The following is a 19,476-nucleotide window of genomic DNA, read 5'->3' as shown; positions in this document are numbered from 1 at the left end:
GGAAGAAATTAAGAGCGAGAACCAATCGTGTCGAAGAATGTTACAACGCTTGTCAAAGCTGACTCCTTCCTCCCCTGAACGCAACCAATGTGTGAACGCGACTTTATCGCAGTGAAGGCATGAAGCTATCGGAATAAAGTAATTTTGTACGGCATTTTTATACAATTCTTTTATGTACGAGTCATTCGAAATTACCCTTCTGCGATTCGAATAAATTCGGATCCCGTTCGAGAGCAAAACGCACTTGAAGAATACGAACGTTTCTAACCAAGTATCAATTCTAACCAAAGGTGCAGCCACCATGACTCACGCAATGTGTCATTACTAATTCTCGTCAAATTTCTTTTTCAAAATGCGTCCGAGTAATATTCCAAAATTGTAGCCGATCGCAAATCTCGAGTACAAGCGATAGCATCCGAATATGGCAGTGGAAATGTGGAAGTATGTTTTCGCAGTTATCATCATAAATTCAGGTAATGACAAGTGTGTCCATCATGCTGAATCAGTTTCAGTATATGTCATAATCATTAAGAAAATTAATTTCCAGCGACCTCTGAAAGAATAAAGGATATGATATACATGCCGATGGTGGGTGTAGCTGCTTGTTTCCGAAGACACAATGGCACACATCAGTTTGGATGCTCCTGTAAGAATTAAAGAGAACTCGTTCTCTTGCTCATTTCTTTGATTGATAATTTCCATTGATCCTTGAAGACTACATTTCCTAGAGAAAGTAGATTAATGAATCTTCAGTGATGGAAATTAATGTGATTGATTCTTGTCTAATTTTTTTCTGAATCTAAGTGATGATAAAGAATTGTTCATTTATCTGCTTTGTCTACTGAATGTAAATTCTCTTCTAAAGTCTCAGTATTCATTATTTTAAGTTGCATTACTAATTATTGATTTATAACATTCCAGCTGACAGATCAGGGAGCGTAGGCGTGGTACACTTGGTGGATATAGACGATGATATCACTTGGATAGAAAAGAATTCCACTGCAGGTCCATACACCGTTGTCCTACCATTTGCAATGTTCAACAGACACACGCTTGTAAGACTCAGGGATACAAATAACATAAACGGAGTGCTATTGACAAAGAATGTGAGTCACGAACGTCCATGGAAGTATTCACCCGAGGACACGTGTCCGAATCGATACTCCGGCTATAAGAGATGCGACAGCAAGAAACCATGGAATCCCTTTGGGTCAGCATTACTCATGGAAGACTGGCCGTTTCCCATGTTTTACACAGAGGTTTGTATCTAAGAAAGTTCCAATTCAAACATTTTTTTTACAAAAAAATTACAAAACTGATATACACTGCAGATATCTTGATAAGCTTTTTTTGTTGCCTAAATTTATTTTGAAGACTAAACAAAGCTCTAAAAGTGTCACATTTTTCAGAATCAGACAATTTTGGAGGCAATAAAGTCTTGCTTCTGGGCGCACAATGCGCATGACCTCGAGACGCAGTACCAGCGATCTCTCTGCGCGTTAGAAATGAACTCGTTCATGTACGCCGCTATAAACTCAGAATCGTGCATAAAGCGTACGGATTCCGTGCCGAATTTCCATCCGACGTTGTTCTGTGATCCGTTAGGAGATAGAAATGTACACTGGCCTTTGGAACCTCTCAATGAGAATAATAATATAGTGATATTGGTAACGGCGCGACTAGACGCATCGTCCTTGTTCGATGGTATATCACCCGGCGCGGGTAACACCGTGACAGGACTGGTCACGTTGCTCGCCACTGCGTACTATCTGAATTTCTTAAATGCCACCGTCGACAGTACGTATTAATCTTCCTTAGAGGCCTTGCAGGACGTTCAATATGTATACGTGTATATGATTATGTATATGTATTTTTATTATATCTAGAGACGAACGTGGTATTTTCCCTGCTGAACGGAGAAGCGTTCGATTATATAGGCTCGAGTCGTATGGTGTACGACTTGAAACAGAACAGTTTTAACGCTCTCGGTGGAATCAATCTGAAACTTGACGATATCCAGGGCGTTATTGAATTCGGTCAATTGGGCGAGGGAGAGATATTTTTGCACAGCAGTGGCAAAAACGACGCTATAAACCGTCTGCGGGACGCATTAAATGTGACATTGAATGCGTCAATCGTAAACGATAGCGTTCCACCTACCTCCGTGCAGAGTTTCCTGGAGGCGAGACCGAATCTAACGACCGTTGTTATAAGCAATCACGGCAGACAGTTCAAGAACCGATATTACAACGGTATCTTGGATGACGCGGAGAGTCTCGGTTTTGATAAGTATGTACTTACTCGATCTTGATATATCATCACGTTTTGACATTACATCATTTTGCATTATTGAGATTCTCTCATGTATCATGTTTTAGAAACGATACTAGCACGCTTGCATCAGATTTAGCGAAAATTGCTCTTCAGGTTGCTAATGAGCTTTACCGGGCGGTGACGGGTGAGGCACCGCAGCCCGTCGTCGATCTGCCTGTACCCATGGAGACGCTTACCGCGGAAATGCTATATTGTTACCTGGAGAGCGCCAAGTGCTCTCTGTTTCGCGCGGCTTCGGCACCTAATGCTAAATTGATCGATCAGGTATTACCATTGTATGTTGGGGTGCATAAAGTGCTTAACATCGCGACGACTCTAACGGGTCAGCTTTTGGCCTATCTGACCGGTGAAAAGCTCTACGAGATGAACGAGTCTACGTGTCACGAAAATCGGCTCGCCTGGATGGGTGGTCAGAACTTCACGGGCTTGTGCATCAATTCAACCGTCAATTACAGTATAGCCGTGAGCCCCGCGTTTATCATAGATGGTAAGTCACTACTCGCGATAAATATGGATTCGATTGAATATCCAATTAATACGTAAAAGATAATAAAATAAATTTATTTCAAAGTTGCATTAAAAAGTTTTTTTAATTATCCGAAATTTTGAATAGAATTCTTGGAGAAATCGGAAATTATTTTACATAATTTGAACACCCTGTTTTTACAAAATATGGAGTCCTTAAATTGTTTCTGTTACAGGATACGATATGAAATCGGGCGTCTACTCGACCTGGACGGAATCCGTATGGCAAACGTTAAGCATTAGAATGTTTCTCAAACCGGCAGCAGCGACAGAACGCTTCAGTTTGATTCTGGGTTGTTCAGTTGCTGGTTTCTCATTCGTATTAGTGTGGTTTATCAATAATCGAGCTGACGTGTTATTTAATTCGAGGTTTGTATCGTCTTTTCAAGGAAGATTAAAGTAAAATTGCATACATATTATATATCAATATTTCCAGAAGAACCGTTGATTGCTAGGAATACGCTGCGGACCACATATCAATGGATAGGTTAGATAATCATCAAGAAGATCGAGATGTTCCAGTAACTAGCCTTTAATCGTATGTGTGGGACGCCCTCGGACGATTTTTTATAACACAAAAAATATCCGGATGTGTCACGTAATCATCTTTAGGATTATCTTATTTATCGTCATCGTTTCATCCGCAGTGTTCAACTGGAAAAAAAAATTATAGATGCATCTTTTTTACTCATCTTACACAAAGGTGAATCATTTCTTCACTTTTTCCCTATGATATATCTATAATATCTTATTATTTATGAAGTTATATATACGTGTACATGAAAAAAGACACTGAACGATTGAAACAGAAAGCTTGATAAGTTTTAACAGCTTTGTATTGTGTATGCGTGTATATAAATGAATGAACGTGTGTGTATGTATGTATGTACGTATGTATGTATAAGGTAGTCGCACTGGTAAGACTTGGAAAATAAAAATTACATAGAAAGCGTATAGCTAATTTTTAATAGCAATACAAATTTGTTATTCATGTAACGTTAAAAAAATTGAAATACGAATCATAAATCAAAAAGAGAAAAAGTATATATCTTTTTTTTCCTCTTCTCTCTTTCGTCAAGTTTATCTTTAAAGGATAATAATATAGGATTTAAATGTCGATATTTCCCCAATTTTACATTTTCAACTTCCAAATTTCATTTTCATTTTACATACAATGCATTGTTTGTTCTTCGTTAAAACAATGGAATTGTAAACATGGTACAGAAATGTATGGATAGTATTAAAACAAACGGCTCCTTACATAATTGCGGTAAGAATAAAAAAAAAAGATTAATGCAAGCGTGATGGCGTTTATTATCGATAAACAACTTATTTAACAGGGCATTGATGTACACGGGAAAGAAGTATTTAATTTGTATATCTATGCTTTCTTTTTTTAGTATACATATAAGTATATAATATGTTTCTCATTTACGACTTGAAATTTGGACAAAGTTAGAAATGGGTCATCCCCCTCCCCCAAAAAACGGAAGATTTACATTTGAGAAATGTACACAGAATCTCTCTGTATTCTAGATCTAGATAATTAGACGGATTGCAATATTCTTAATCGGTTCAACATTCGTAAATTAAACAAATCTTCTTTGCGCTGTTTCTTACTGTACATTTGTCAGGCACGTAGCATAAAAATGTGTGCATGATAAAAAAAATTAACATTTTCTTGCATATATATGCCGTGAAAATAAAGACCGAGAGATACGTTCAGAGAATATTAATTAATCCAGACGAATTAGCAATATGGAATTTTGATTGTAATACGAAGCAAGCACATAATTACGAAATCCTGTAAACAATATGTCATTTTTGCATTCTTGTAGATACTTGTGTACAACGTTCTGCATTTTATCACATGATTATACACAAACATTTACGAGAAGTGAAATAGAAATGATTTATTATTCGCAAAATACAAAGCGAATATCCCTTCTTGAACTAAGCTTGATCTATGAATTTTTTAAGTCTGCCGAGAGAAATCTCTATTTCTCTTTCGAATAATCGCAAAGCTGTTAACGCCGAAAGATATGCTATATATGAATATCTGACCCATTTCTACCTTTATATACGTTTCTTTTTTAATCTAATTTTCGGTAGACAATTTTCTCGCATCGACGTTAATGCGGCAGACGTTTACGTTTCCTACAAAGAGTGTCCACATGCACGCGTCGTAATGAACTTTTCATATCGCGGACACTTGTGCGAAAAAAAAGCGAGAGTGCCCGATGAAGGGTATAATGCCAAAGTGCACATACCCGTCCACACGTGCATATGGAAACGTTTTATCGCAAAACGCACGTCCCGACACACGTTCAACCTCTTCGGTAATCATTTTTGCGTTTTCTTTTAACTAATTCTTTTTAGTATACAAGGATGAAGTAGGAGGCTGGGCACCGCCCACCGAATTATCACAGTCGTCTGGTGCCGCAGCACATACGTATACGTGGTTCAGCCTTACAACCTACCTCTTAATCTAGCGTTATCCTACGTTAATTTATATTTGTCGGATACACAGTATAGTCCCGCGTACACGGGGTGGTTTATCGAAGCGATAATTATCCAGAGGGGCTCGATTACAGTTTTACACATTAGACTGCGGATGTGCGATTTATTGCTTTAAAAACGATTCGTTGAGAATAGATCTCTTAGCGACTACTCTTTCTTTCAAGGCAGCTTCGAGCAACGTCGTGTCGCGGTTTTTTCATTTTCTATATATTTCTTTTAAATCTCTCTTTATCGTTGTTGCAGCCGATCGTTGTTACTTTAAACAGACTGATGTCGCGGCACCGTGCACGGGAGCTATACTGTCAGCTGTCTGCAACTGATAATATCGTTTTACTCAAATCGTATTCAAGTATTCCATACGATTACGGGGTTACCATCGACACGTTACAATTAGGCGATTGAGCGGAGAGTATTGCGTATGTTTGAGAAACACACAAAAAAATAATTCAGAAACCGAGTTCATTAAAAACAGGTCAAACAAGCTACTAATGGAAGCACTCTGTCAATTGGCTATATACATCGACTCAACGCGAAAATTATAAGTACAGAGGAAACGATATCTGGCTACTTAAGGCAACCACGTCGACATGCTACGTTATATATGACACATTCCCCTCCTACGATCGAGTGACTAGTGTCAACTTATCGTTATAACTGCAATATCCGTGAGGAAAGTGACGGCAATGATAACAACGGAAAAAAAACTGAGACGAATTAAGGGCAAAACGAAATTTCCACGATCTGCTAATTACAGCAAGATTGCAGTCTCCTGACGGAATTGTCAGAGCTTGGAAACAACAAATTTACGCTACGGTTTACTTTACATTGAATCTATTAAGGTAAGTGACGGTCTCAGCCATTCAAATCTCAATGGACGGATCGCGTGGAAATGATAGCGCGTCGGAGAAAGCATAAATATACACGCTTATATATGTGCATCAAGAAGAACGGTATGTACACGAGAATGCATCGGCGAGAACAGCCAGTTTTCGCGAGCGGACGTCGAAAGCTTTTGCCGGACTACTCGCGTGGGAAGCTCGAAATGAACAAGCTCTACCCGTCAGAGAGCGAGTGGCGCGGTAAGAACAATTTCTGCTGGTAAAACGTAATGATCACATGTAGACAGCTTTAGCGCGTAAACATTAATATTTCAAAATGTATATATCGTTGAATATATCCAATTATTTTTTTCCAGAAAAGTATTTAGCTTTTCTTTAACATACTTGGTAATATTTGTTCTCTGCTTTGTCCGTTCTCTCTGTCTCACTAACAGTTCCGCATGTAATATGTACAGTAGTATCATGCAACACGTGCGGTACACGCTCAAGGGACGACACTTAGAGTTTAAAAATATAATCATCATATATTTAAAGTAGTATTATATCATCAATGTATTGTGGTTTTCTTGCTGCTGCTGCTGCTGTTGCTGTTATTGTTATTACTATTATCATTATTACATAATTATAATTATTATCATTATCAATAGCGTAATAATTATTATCATTATTAATTATATTATTATTATTATTATTATTATTATTATTATTATTATTATTATTATTATCATGGAGGGACAGCGTTTCGCTATGCCACGACACTGCAGAGCTGAACAAAGACTAAACGCGGAAGTTACCACGCTCTTTAATGGCACGAAAAATACAATTAATATTGCATGCTATGATACTATAATTTCCCCATTTAATTTGGAAATTAATTACCCATATTATCTTTTTACAAATGTGCCACACATGCGTTTAATCAAAGTTTGCAACTTTTTAATTAGCAATAATTGTTTCTCACGCACACTGTCCGCATTTGGATTGGCCTTACAAGTTATAAATATACATAGCAGAAATTTCACAAACACCTCAAAAAAAGCTTGTAACTGCCAACAAGAAACATGCGGCTATTTTGTTGTGACACAAAATGACAATTATTGTGATAGAGGCAGTATAGGTATTAGTAATAGATAGTAGTAATAGGTAGTAGTAATTTAGTAATAGTAGTAATAGCAGTAGTAATAGTAGTAGTAATAATAGTGGTAGTAGCAGTAGCTTTAGCGGTCGCAAGAGCAATAGTGTTAGCAGTAATAATATTAATAATGAATAGTAGAAATAGTAGTATAATAATAGCGGTAATGGAAGGAATAGCAATAGTAGTAGTAATACTATTACTAGAAGTATAATAGTAGGAGTAATAGTAATAATAGTAGAGTAGTGGTAGTATCTGTGTAACAGTATTAACTATAACAATAGTGGTAATAACATAGTAACATAATATTGGCAAAACTAGCAAAAAAATTAGACTTTGTGTATTTCGTTTTATTATATGCCTAATGAAATATCAAAATATTATTATGTACGAAAATAGATTAACAATTAGTGCACCTTCAAAATATACAAAAAGAAATTTATACGATATAATTCCTGGATGAGATGCGTGTATAATAATATACAATTGAATGGAAAGTATGAACATCATAAAAATGTTTCTTTTGTGGCAAATCTTTGTTCGATAAACAGTTACAATATAATCACATTATATATATATAATGTGATTATATTTAAAACAATGTCTTTTACATTACATTACGTAGGCGTCACATAAATAATAGTACCATCAGGGACGTACGTTTGTTACAGGCAACGTAATTAAAACTAAGTTAAAAAATCGTGGTTCTTCAAAGAAAGCTCAGATTTACGAGTATATCTTCACTACTTGCGCGTGATTCACTTAAAAATTTGTCATCGAAAAATAAATAACATTTCTCGTAGCATACTGCAAACGTAGGGTATTTTCGTTCGCGTTAGATGTATATTTAAGTAAGCTGCTCTTTCTAGTACCTATTCAATTTCAGTTCTCGCACCTCCGAGTCCGAATTAATACGTGGATGAATATACGAGTAGAGCTTAAAAATCTATAATCAGTTGTCGTAAAAAAGCCATACGGTTTGGATAGCTGACGAACGGTATCAAAGTATCGAATGATTAGAGAGCGTGATAACCTCTACCCACGTATTCTTAACTTTCACAAGATTAATTACGTATTTGACAGTTAAAGCGATATCTATTCCCGAATACCTTAATACTGTAATGAGCAACTGGATTTGAAGGTACCGTAAAGAGGTTGACGTTTCGATGATCGACAGAGGTCAGTGAAGATCATCCTCATCGCTATCGTTACCGTCTTTCGATCTGGTGGCACCTCCCTCACCGTCGCTAGAGCCTGAATCACTTGCCGAATCATCGGACTGCCAGCCTGCTTGCTGTTGCTGTGCCGCCTGTTGTTGCGCAGTGTGTTTCGAGGTCTTGTGACGTTTCCCTGCGCGCGACGCTGCATCTGTGCCCGCGCCGTCCAACATGGGTTGCAGGATCCGTCGGCGGGCGTTGATAAACCAATTGTTCACTTGTAGCAGCGTTAAATTCGTCTGGCTGGCAATTTGACGCTTCTCATCCTCGGTCGGGTAGGGATGCTATGTGGATAGACACGCATCGATCAGATTACGATTAAACAAGGCAAGCATATTGGGCACAAATTATCCAGCAAGCTACTCACTACTAAATGCTGAAAGAGCCACGTTCGCATGATGCTGGTTGCCTGTTTGGGTAAGACACCACGCTTCTGACGTCCCTTTCTAGCACTACCGTGATTACTCCTGTGATTGCCAGAGTGATTCGAGGCCGCGTTGCTGGCACCCTCCTCCTCGTCTTCACTCGCCACGGGAGAAGGCGAGCCCGCAACTGTAATGTCTAAACACAGATCGATGTGTTCCATTAAACTCGTGAGTTATTACGCGATGTAGCATAACACATATAATTCATGCGCCAAGAAATAGTAATGACAACGAATCATTGCAATTTCTCAGCGGCGCGCGCTGAAAGAAAACACATTATGCGCCTAACCGAAATATTTTGCATCTTTAGCATTCCCGGCATTCGCGTATTCCGCGTTTTCTCGCTCTCGCAACGCAACTAGTCCCCAGTATCCGGCTTCCTCCAGGTATATTCTGTCGGAGATTGTCCACAGATACTCGTCATCTATAAATGGAATTTTAGGAGGGGAGATTCGCCGTTCGCAAGACACAACTGTTGCTTCAGGAAGGAAAAGAACAAGGAAAGTGGAAGTTTCAACAAGAGAGTAGGATAACGTTTGGATCGGCGAGAACAAAGACAGAGAGAGAGAGAGAGAGAGAGAGAAATAGATCCTGATAGCGTCGCGACAGCATCCGGCGATTCGAAGTCACTCACCTTGACCGAGATACATGTCGTTAACCGGGGCGCATCCATGCGCCCCGATTTGCGAGAGAGGCGTGCTTCCGTGTACGGTGGACGGTGAGAGCGGATCGTCGTGATCCTGGCTAGTGGATTTGCCCGAGCGCTGGACGGCGGAAGACGGTTGTCGGACCGACGACGACAGTTGGTCGTGATTAACGCTCTCTTCCCGCGCGTGCGGATTCTGTGCACCATCGCTCTCCACCACGACGTCCCCACGGCTCACTCTGAATCCGTTAGCTCCCGACTCAACATCATTGCCTGTAGATGACAGCACCTGGCAAATATATGTCTCAACTAGCCGTCAGAGAGCAGGGATGGGAAATTCAATAATATCTCGAGAGATGTACGCGTACGGCGGCGACATCGGCGCGATATTACCGCTCCGAATCGAATTGGCGATTTTTTGATCTCAATGCGCAAACGATCAGTCAACGACAATAATGACGTCGCCAACGACTCTACGCGTACATCCCTTTTACTACAGGGATATCTACGTTGGTAAGGGGGATAGACCGGACAGACGCGGGGAAGCCTGGCTTCATTATTGCGATGTATCGGACAAACGTCTAACCTGCAACGGACTGCTTCCGTTGCTCCCACTCGACGGACCCATGTCGTGTCCGTGATGGCTGTAATCGCTGCGTAACAGGTTCTCGCTTTGCATCTTGCCCTTCAGGCACGTGATGTACCTGTTGCAGAAGTCCTTGCACAACTCCTGCACCTTCTCCAGTTCCAATAGATGGATGCGAAGTACCTGTATCGCCTTGATCATCTGAAAGAGACGTGTTCCCGTGGAAACTTGTTTAAACGATTTAACCGATCGTCATCTCTCGTAATTTCCTCCGTTCATTTGTTCAAGGAAAACGAAAGGGGAACAAACAGAAGTTTGCTTCAATAGAATTTGTAGCAGCATTCACATATAAAATAAAAGAACACAAAAATTTGTTTGAACCCAATCAGAAGTGAACTGGTAACTGTTTGTTTATTTTATTATCAGTGACTGGTTTCTGCTTTTCCGCTCCGTGTGTGAACGCTCCCTTAGACAACGATTGGAAATTAGAATTTAATCGAATGAAATGGATTAAAATTAAATTTAACTGATCGAATTCTTATCTTCAATTCGCAATCATCATTAATTTAGTCTGTAATAAGTACAGTAGACATTTAGTCTTTTCCTTTAAACTCTAAAATTTGATATTAATTTACTTTAAATGCTAATCTTTACGATTGAGATTTAATTAGTTTGCTTAAGGCTTAGAGATTTAAGATTCAGAAATTGAGTAAGACGATTTCAGAGTCAGTTTAGAATTTAGAATAAGACTACAAAGACTTGCTATATCTATTGTAGATCGGATCTTAATCTCCAATGTAACTTGATATAGACTTCAATCTTACCAAACCGTCAATCTCGGGGTCATTGATTAAGAAAGGCTTTCGGTCTCTTTCTTGGTGTTGGACAAAAGCCTGTATATCCATGTTGAAGCTTTCGGACGTGGAATTGTCCGAACTCTGGGTCGCCTGCTCGCATCTTTCGAAGAGTAACGCTAGCAATGGGAAGAGCGGATGTTTATACACGGCCCTTTTGTCCGCTTCGAATTGGGCCTGATCCTGATGAGTCGTATAATCGGCGACCCCACTTGCAGGGTCCTGATCGTATCCGGGGGTCACCATCGCTAGCGCAACGGCGGTATTACCCTCTTGCATCCTGCCACAAATACCAACATTATCGGATCACTCGCCTCCGATCAACACGTCGAAGAATTTGCTCAAATTTTACACAAAAAAAAATTCCTAGATTTTCCAGGAATTTTGTTCAAAACTTCAAATAAAATTTGAAGAATTTTTCAATGTGCACTTTTTAAACAAATTTATTTCGTCTACTTTTTAATGTTTCTTAATTAGGTATAATTATAAAAAACAAAATTTTAATATTAAATTTCGATAAAAAAAGAAGTCCCTCGAAAATCCCATTGTTTTTTTTTAATCTGACAGGTCGGTTTTCTAGAAAAGCGGGCTTCTCTTACCTATCATTCCCCCTTGGCGATCCCCATTCTCATCTGGATTCCACGCGACTCCGTTCCCTCCGCGCCTCCGGATGCGACCGCTCACTTGGCCCGTCAAACCCGCTCAATTGAAGGATGCTAGAAAGAGAGGTGGTAAAATCGCGATGAGAGATTATCCTGCCGTGCGCGATCACTTCGTCGAGCGGTTAATTCCCTAATCGCGGGGTCGCTCCGCGAAATTCGAAAGGGGGTGTAAAGAGAAGGAGGACGGGCGCGAGGAAGTGAAAGATCGATAAAGAAAAAAACAAGAAAAAGAGAAACGAGGGGAAGAAAAAGCGTCGCGTCGCGTCGCGTCGCGTCGCGCCGCGCCGCGCGAACAATCGAACGATGCGGCACCGCATTTAAATGTCATCATTAGAACAGCATCGGCGCCATCGGCGCCCGGGGCTCTCATCGATTTCGCTACGGCGTGTTCTGCCTGCCGCGACGGACACGTTAAATAACGCTATCGGGGAAAAGAGAGCGGAGGAGGGAGCGAGAGGGGGAGGGTCGGGCGAGAGGTAGGGAGGGAGGAACGATAAAGATACCGTAATGAAACATACGCGAGCGATTTAAAAAAAAAAAGGAGAAGAGAAGATAGCCCGGGAGCTCTAGTCAGTTTCCACGAGACTGGCGGCGAGGTACAAGGGGCAAAGTCGCGGCACGAAATTGTCTTACGTAAGGGAAACGGCTGTTTCTCTTTTTTCTTTTCTCCTCCGACCTCGCGCTCGTCAACGCGGTCATCGCGCGACACGCGCATCGCTCCCGAGAGAGGTGGTCGTCGAGAGCCTCATCTCGCATTCGTCACGGGCGCGAGCGGAGCGTGGCACGTGGGATCGCAGCCGCCGAGAACGGAAAGGCAGGGGAGACCGGCCGATTGTTTACTACCCGTCGATCATCGGGAGCTGTGGCGCCTAACCTGCGCGACCCGCTCGCGCAGAAAAGCGGCCGCGGTTAAAACACGCCCTTGCGAACGTTACACTTTACACGGGAGGCGGACCGCGCCTCCCCCGTCCACCCCCTCTTCCTCCTCCCTCTCACTCTCTCTCTCTCTCGCTCGTCGCGCTTCTCACTTTCCCCGGTCTGTCATCCCTCGTTCGATAAAGTCGAAGGGGTGATCGTCGCGAAACGATCGGAGAAGCGAAACGCGCGCGGGAAATTCTTCCTCCTCGGCGACTCGCGTACGCCGGATTGTTATCAGCTGATCATCGTCCCGCGGCGGTGTCGAGACGCGTCGATCAAATAAATGTTATCCGGAAACGTCAGGAGATGTATCGCTCGGTCCTGCAGACGATGCTTGTTTACGCTCTCGTCGAGTGAACCTCTCCTCCCTCTCTCTCTCTCCCCCACCGCGAGAAACGAAGCTGCGCGCTCTCGGAGGGTCCGCGCGCGAGGCGGCCCACCTTTTTCACACACAAAAATGTCGGACGGCGAGCGACAGCCGAAGGGCGATTATCGGGACGACCAGTCGTCGGCGCGATCCGATGCTCCAAAACGCGCGTTTGCCCTCGAGGGAGATTTGGGGACGACTCTCGGGGACTTTTCACGCGTTGGCAGTCGCGAAATTTTCGAAGACGAGGAGACGACGAGCGTGTCGCTCCTACGCGTGCAGCACTCGCGACGACGTTAAAAAGTCACGAACGCACGATCGAGAGATATCGGAGGACGAGGAGGACGTCATTAACGACGAGATCGTTCATCGTCGTCCTCGTCGGCGCAATTCCCACGACGCGGCGAGACCGAGAGTACTCTGCCCCGTCGCGAGAGCGAGAGAAAAATGGGCGTTCACGTCGCGCGCGTTTACGCGCGGCCGCCACTCGTCGTGAGCGAAAGAACACCGAACGGCCGAACCTAACCTCGCCGCCGCTGCCGCCGTCGTCGTCGTCGCACGCGAACGGGAAGGCGCCGAGCTGACGACTCATTGCAGCGCACGAGTATCTCGCAATCATGCCTTCGCAATGCTTACCGTGACTCCGCGTAACGTATCGGTCCACGTAGAAGCGGTCGTCTGCGGTCGTCTCGCCTCGCTCTCCTTTTGTTTTGTTCACGCGACTACGAACGGCGCGATCGAACCGTCATAGCCGCCGCGAGGCACCACCGACGGATCATCGACGGGGGAAGGGCCCCGTGTCTCTTGTCCCTGTGTGCACGTGTCAGGGGGGAAAGGAAGGAAGGAAGGAAGAACGAACGAACGAACGAACGAACGAATACACGCACTTCCGTCCCTTTCGCCGGACAAACCGGAACCCGGCCGCGGTGCGTCCGACGTGCCGGTGCCTGCGCGTGTAACCGATTCCGCCGCGAGTACCGTTCACGTAGACAGATCCCGGTGGCCGGACATTTTTTCGCACCGAACGCCGATCGTCCGCCCCGTCTACTCCTTCCACTTGCCTGTCTTTTGTGACGTCACCGATTCAATACTTTTCGCGAAGGTTTCTCGCCGCGGCGGCGCCGCCGCCGAGAGCTGCGCCGGCCACTCGTCGGATGGCGCCACGCATACCGTTTCTGTGTTTGCCCCCTTTTTTTTTAATCAATTTGGCTACATACAACTGCAATCTGCAATTTTGGGGCATCAATCTCGTCAACTTAAATAATTAGCTGATTAAATTGATGAATTAAAAACTTAAAACTTTTTCATTTTTAAATTGCAAAAATACAAACGCGAAAACAAAAAGACAATATATATTATGTGATTAATAAAATAATGTAATTATTATACCTTGAGTTCTTCTCAACGAATCCCGTCTTCTCATCTTGAAATTCTACTGTTCTCCTCTTACAGATTACTCCGATAAACACATTATGCAAATGTTGCACGAAAGGCATAATAAATTGAGTTTGCCGAGATTTTACAATTATTTTAAAAACTACTTGATTCTTTATTTGAAATTAGATCCTCAATGTTTTTAACAATGTTTTGTTGCGCTTAAACTAAAAATAAATTTAAAATTTTCTATCGCTCAAATCGATTCGAGACTCCGACGATCGATAATCTGTCTCACTTGCTCCAAGTTTCACTATGCAGCCCGAGATGTCGCCACCATTCGCGGCGGCGACGACGCGTTCTCGATAACGATCGATTGCTCGGCCTCCGCGTTTCAAACGACTCCGATTCCGACCAGCGATTAGCTTACCTGGACGCCCACTTGAAAAACTCATATTTCGATAATGATGCGCGCACATTTCGTGAGAAAAGATTATTCATTTTCATCGCGAGATTTTTTTACGATACGTTATGATGCACTAAATTACTAAAACATCACGAATATTGCGAAATCCTGAATTAATAAAAGTCTCTACTAATGAATTAATCATCCCACAGTTTACGTCTATTTCTATCAATGTAGATTAATTTTAATCTCGGTTTTATTTCAATTTCCCGGCTTTTCTCTTCTACTAACTTTGAAAATGTTCAAATTTTCTGTACAACTTTGCATACGTACTTTAAAAAAATTTCTTCAGATTTCTTTGTACGAATTAAAACATTATTCAGAGGTGCTGAAAAAGTTTACAACTTTTTGTGAACTTTTTATGTATGTACGTCGGTTCTACGTTTGAAATTCTAAAATCTCAAAGATCTCACATTCTATTATATAATTTCCAAAGAAAATCTGAGAGAGAAAGAGGAAGTTTGAAGATTTTCTCAGAAATTTTTATAGGTTTCAAACATAAAGATCTCCTCGAAATACAAAATATTGTGAACATTGGTTTCACCTGAGAGATTATTCAGTATCGGGAATTATTTCTCGCCGCCTCTGTATGAACCTCGTCTCGAACGATGAGTAATTACGAGCAATGTTATCTTATCGCTATACACCTCCGTTATCATACGCGAGCCGTCAGATACGGCGTCAAGCCGATTTCAAGTTGATGCCGCGGAGAGGCTTAGAAAGTCGCGACTTCCTGCGCTAGGATGGATCTCCGGGTGTTGGTGCCTCTGCTTGCGATAATCCTTCTCGCGAGATGCGAGAATCCCGCGGGAAATGTGATTGTGCAGCCGAGCGAAATTAAAGCGGACAACGCGACGTCGTCGGCGCCGACGAGTATATGCTCCGTGTGCTCTTGTACAGGTAGTGTCGCAATTTAAAACCTGCACCGTTCAGCTCGATCGAGGACACGCGGGGCGAGGCGATTTTCCTCGAATTGCAAACATCCGCGCTCGATGTTTATTTAATTAACACGAAAAAAAGGACTTTTGCTGAAGTATCTAAAAGTTCAAGCTGGACACAGATCTGAGAAAAATTTTCTTATTGGCTCATCGCAATAATTACGTGAGATTCGTTTAGGTATGCTGGGAAATGTTTTGACATTCTAGCAATCGGTTCGAGCTCCTACACAATCATTTTAATGATCCAGCGACAAATGTATTTTTAGATATATATTAAATTATTTTCAGATCTTTTGTGAATACTTTTAGATACTGACCAAGTTTTTAAACATTCTAATAAAACCGTTCGGCAATAATGACCCTTATTTTTAGACAGCTACGTGGACTGCAGTAACCGGAGCCTGAACACGCACTTCGAGAAGCAGCAATGGTTGAACGTAACGGCCAAGGTGATCTCGTTCGAGCATAATGACCTGGTGCACGTCACGCCCTTCCCAAGGATAGTCGTCGAGAAGCTGATTCTACGAGGGAACCGCATCGCGAGGATCGACTATAAGGCCTTCAAAGAGCTCGTTAATCTCACCGAATTGGACCTGAATGATAACCAGCTTACGTCGCAGATATTGCAGCCGCACGTCTTCGAGGTAATCAGAATGATATCGCGAACTAACGCGTTAAACCTAAGATCGAGAAGCGAACATCGTCGCCTCTAATTCGTGATTCATCGATCGATAAGAGAGGGATTTTGATGCTTCGCAATTACAGCCACATGACCCTTTCGATCCCATTACAGCCACGCGGTCGCGTATTTAGAATGACAGTATTGAAATATTATTGTCACTTATATTCGTCACAGTCGCACGGTTCTATTAAAGTACTATATCTAAAAAATTAGTTGCGTACAATGTTTTAAAAATAATTTTGTTGGCCATTAAAATAATTATGTAGAACGCTTAAGCGATATGCGGTGCTGCTAAAATTTCGACATTCTAGCAATCGATTATTTTAATGGTCCAATAAAAATTATTTTCAGACGTGTATCTAGTTAAACTTTCAGCAAAACCGGTTTTTCCGTGAGTGAGTATATATTAATGTTTTTATTAGTCTTATGTAGATGTCTCTATAAAGATTTTGTTTAGAAAACTCTTCTGTTTGCTCTAAAACTCTTTTATTTGCCGATGAAAATTATCATCAGATGTTCGATTTGCGAACTATAAGAAATAACAAAAGATAAACTTCGAAGAAGAATATTTCTCTTTGTTCAACTTGAGATAGACGAAACAAATTCGCAGAAAATTTATTTCACGAAATGTCAAATTTTTAGCGCTCTGCTGATTCGATACTTTTCAGAATCGATTGATACGGCAGTGAAATGACGTTTCACGATAAGACCGCTAATTGACGAGGCTCGTGGCTCATGATTACGCTATCCCTGTGCATCGCGCATTAAATATTTCACTCTGTTCTCAGATAAGCTGCATTAGAACCTTCACTTATGTCAATTTCCATCAACGTAGATTAAATCTAATTTTGCCTTAAACTTTACTTTTTATCTTATTCTTAATTTTAAGAAATAGAAAAAAAACGTCTAAATTAAGTTGAGATTAAAATCTACGTTGATAGAAACGGATATTATTCGTTTACATAAGTCGCATAAAGAAGTTTTACGACTTTACCTGTTAATCACCATTTGTTTTTTTTTTCTCCATTCATCTGCTACACTATCTTGAACGACGTTATTCCTGATTATTCCAGGGAAAGTTCTCGCCAGAAGCGTACGAGCCTCTGTCGATCCTGCGCATCTTGAACCTGGGTAACAACGACCTCCATTGGTTACATCAGAGTTTATTCGAGCATCTTGTCAGTCTTCGGGTGCTGGATTTGGCCGGAAATCCTTTTGGCGTATTCGACTATCGTACGTCTATTGCGATCAGCAGCTTGTCGTACTTGGAAGACTTGGATATCAGTTATTGCCAGCTGAGAGAACTGCCGAACTCTCAGTTCCACAATTCCAAGTAAGGCATCGAGTGATTTACGATATATTTGCAATTTTGTCATCGGAGAATGACGTTTTCTGAGGGGACTCTTCGATGCTCTTCCGTAGGAATTTGAAGAGGCTGAACCTGACTGGCAATCGACTCACGGTTCTGCCCAAGTCCTTGGAGGAGGCTGGCACCTTGGAGTACCTCCGCTTGGACGGCAATCCGATACGCGTTATTGATCGCACGAACGCCTTTCCCAACCTGACGAAACTGCGGGAGCTCAGTCTGCACGGGATGCCGAATCTGACGGTGATCGGGAACGGCGGACTCTCGGCGTTGACCGGCCTGGAGGTCCTCCACGTGCAGAACTGCGAGAAATTAAGGAGAATCGACGAGTACGCGATGGCGCTCAAGGTGCGTGACAGCCGACGGCCCCGGTAATAACGACGAAAATGACAATAATGTCCCGCTATATTCGCAGACCACCGAAGGTATGACGTGGCCGCCGTTGAAGAAGCTGTACTTGGCGTCCAACGCTCTCCGGTATCTACCGATGCTGCTCGTTCCCAGATGGAACAATCTCGAGGAGTTGCGCCTGATGAACAACCAATGGAGCTGCGATTGCGACAATGAAAATCTGGTAAGTTTCGACGACAGCTCGAGGAACTACGGCTCGACTAATTTACGACTGTCTCTCGCCGTAGATCGGAATCGTGCTGCCGGAATTGGGCGAGACGCTGATGGGAGACGAGGTCGACAAGCTCACCTGTTCCGCACCGCCGGAGCACGAGGGGAAGAAGCTGGCGGATCTGGCCGACCGACAGCTGCGCTGCTTGGACCGGTACAACGCGAGACCGGAGAGGGACGCCGCGATACTCGTGGGGGTGCTGATCGGTCTCCTGGTCGCGATCCCGATCGGCATGATGTTCTTCGTTTTCTGGCGACGCGGCTACTTCTTCTGCGGGTCCCAGGGTCCCGCCACCTTCTCCCGTGCCTTCTACAAACGGGCGTCCAACGACGATGACATTTAAAATATATACACTGGTTTGATTCATGAATAAGTTCTGCTAGATAATTTATGAATCACTTCCTTTGAGAAACCAGTATTACCCACGACATTTAATTATTTTATTTGTTGCAAGTAGAGAATAATAATGGAAAATATGTAACAGGTTACAATTTATATATTATGTATTTTTTAAATGTAAAAATTTAGCTTTGTTAAGTAAAGTTGAACTTATTTATGAACAGCTAAATGTATATGTACATATATAATATGTATACGTTTTTTAACGCAGTCGCATCTTTTTGCTACGCTTTTTTTAACATTAAGCAAAAAACATCGAGATACAAAAGAATAATGTTTAAGAGCTGCGACGTAAAAGTTGCAACAGAATCCGCGACACCGCGGATGACGCATCGAATATATCTAGTCTAAGCTTCCTCAAATACGCGTATCTTTTGTACGTTTTGTTAAGCTATGGCAAAGTGTCGTCGCTACAGCGCGAGAGCGTTAGTTAAAGATGTACATTTTTCTATTCGGATAAAGCGCGCACCATTGTAAGACGCCGCGTTTTCCGACTGTATGTATGCCGCACATCATGACGCACCGCAAATAAACACACTTGAAATTTATAATGTTCGCCTCTCCTGCCTTTGCCTCTCTCGCCGTCTAACGAGTCCCCGGAGGA

At 42.3% G+C, this 19,476-nt stretch overlaps 3 protein-coding genes across 5 annotated transcripts; 2 read left to right on the top strand and 1 right to left on the bottom strand.

Annotated features, from left to right (window-relative positions):
- The first annotated feature begins 113 nt into the window (after positions 1-113).
- On the top strand, positions 114-5,086 carry LOC105833034 (nicastrin). 3 transcript variants are annotated; one of them, XM_012674435.3, is made up of 8 exons: positions 114-473; positions 548-646; positions 922-1,259; positions 1,410-1,797; positions 1,887-2,289; positions 2,379-2,821; positions 3,036-3,228; positions 3,315-4,473. In XM_012674435.3, exons 1-8 carry the CDS (start codon positions 422-424, stop codon positions 3,349-3,351), a joined length of 1,953 nt encoding a protein of 650 aa, XP_012529889.1. In that variant the 5' UTR covers positions 114-421; the 3' UTR covers positions 3,352-4,473. The 3 variants fall into 3 exon arrangements, with proteins under 3 accessions (XP_012529889.1, XP_012529891.1, XP_012529890.1); XM_012674437.3 differs by having other exon boundaries at positions 3,299-4,473; XM_012674436.2 differs by having other exon boundaries at positions 422-473; positions 3,296-5,086.
- Positions 3,376-14,304, bottom strand: LOC105833036 (homeobox protein PKNOX2). Its single transcript, XM_012674439.3, has 8 exons — positions 13,662-14,304; positions 11,678-11,794; positions 11,049-11,358; positions 10,225-10,425; positions 9,627-9,927; positions 8,935-9,128; positions 8,496-8,851; positions 3,376-3,513 (listed from the first exon to the last, which is right to left on the bottom strand). Exons 3-7 carry the CDS (start codon positions 11,355-11,357, stop codon positions 8,531-8,533), a joined length of 1,326 nt encoding a protein of 441 aa, XP_012529893.1. The 5' UTR covers position 11,358; positions 11,678-11,794; positions 13,662-14,304; the 3' UTR covers positions 3,376-3,513; positions 8,496-8,530.
- Positions 14,305-15,546: 1,242 nt separating this feature from the next.
- On the top strand, positions 15,547-19,420 carry LOC105833050 (slit homolog 1 protein). Its single transcript, XM_012674459.3, has 6 exons — positions 15,547-15,765; positions 16,176-16,447; positions 17,559-17,818; positions 17,908-18,199; positions 18,267-18,425; positions 18,490-19,420. Exons 1-6 carry the CDS (start codon positions 15,609-15,611, stop codon positions 18,814-18,816), a joined length of 1,467 nt encoding a protein of 488 aa, XP_012529913.1. The 5' UTR covers positions 15,547-15,608; the 3' UTR covers positions 18,817-19,420.
- The last annotated feature ends 56 nt before the right edge of the window (positions 19,421-19,476 follow it).

This window comes from Monomorium pharaonis, chromosome 9, assembly GCF_013373865.1.
Source record: "Monomorium pharaonis isolate MP-MQ-018 chromosome 9, ASM1337386v2, whole genome shotgun sequence".
NCBI lineage: Eukaryota > Metazoa > Arthropoda > Insecta > Hymenoptera > Formicidae > Monomorium > Monomorium pharaonis.
This window is presented reverse-complemented; position numbering and strand designations above follow the sequence as displayed.

What these genes read in the sequence shown, in the direction of transcription:
- LOC105833036 (XM_012674439.3), bottom strand. Translation starts at nt 11,357, where the DNA reads ATGCAAGAGGGTAATACCGCCGTTGCGCTAGCGATGGTGACCCCCGGA. An exon ending in ACCCCGAGATTGACGGTTTG is followed by an intron (nt 10,426 to 11,048) that starts GTAAGATTGAAG and finishes CGTCTCTTTCAG; the next exon opens with ATGATCAAGGCGATACAGGT. An exon ending in ACGGAAGCAGTCCGTTGCAG is followed by an intron (nt 9,928 to 10,224) that starts GTTAGACGTTTG and finishes TATATTTGCCAG; the next exon opens with GTGCTGTCATCTACAGGCAA.
- LOC105833034 (XM_012674435.3), top strand. Translation starts at nt 422, where the DNA reads ATGGCAGTGGAAATGTGGAAGTATGTTTTCGCAGTTATCATCATAAAT. An exon ending in GAGAGTCTCGGTTTTGATAA is followed by an intron (nt 2,290 to 2,378) that starts GTATGTACTTAC and finishes ATCATGTTTTAG; the next exon opens with AAACGATACTAGCACGCTTG. An exon ending in CCCCGCGTTTATCATAGATG is followed by an intron (nt 2,822 to 3,035) that starts GTAAGTCACTAC and finishes TTTCTGTTACAG; the next exon opens with GATACGATATGAAATCGGGC.
- LOC105833050 (XM_012674459.3), top strand. Translation starts at nt 15,609, where the DNA reads ATGGATCTCCGGGTGTTGGTGCCTCTGCTTGCGATAATCCTTCTCGCG. An exon ending in TCTCAGTTCCACAATTCCAA is followed by an intron (nt 17,819 to 17,907) that starts GTAAGGCATCGA and finishes GCTCTTCCGTAG; the next exon opens with GAATTTGAAGAGGCTGAACC. An exon ending in AGTACGCGATGGCGCTCAAG is followed by an intron (nt 18,200 to 18,266) that starts GTGCGTGACAGC and finishes CTATATTCGCAG; the next exon opens with ACCACCGAAGGTATGACGTG.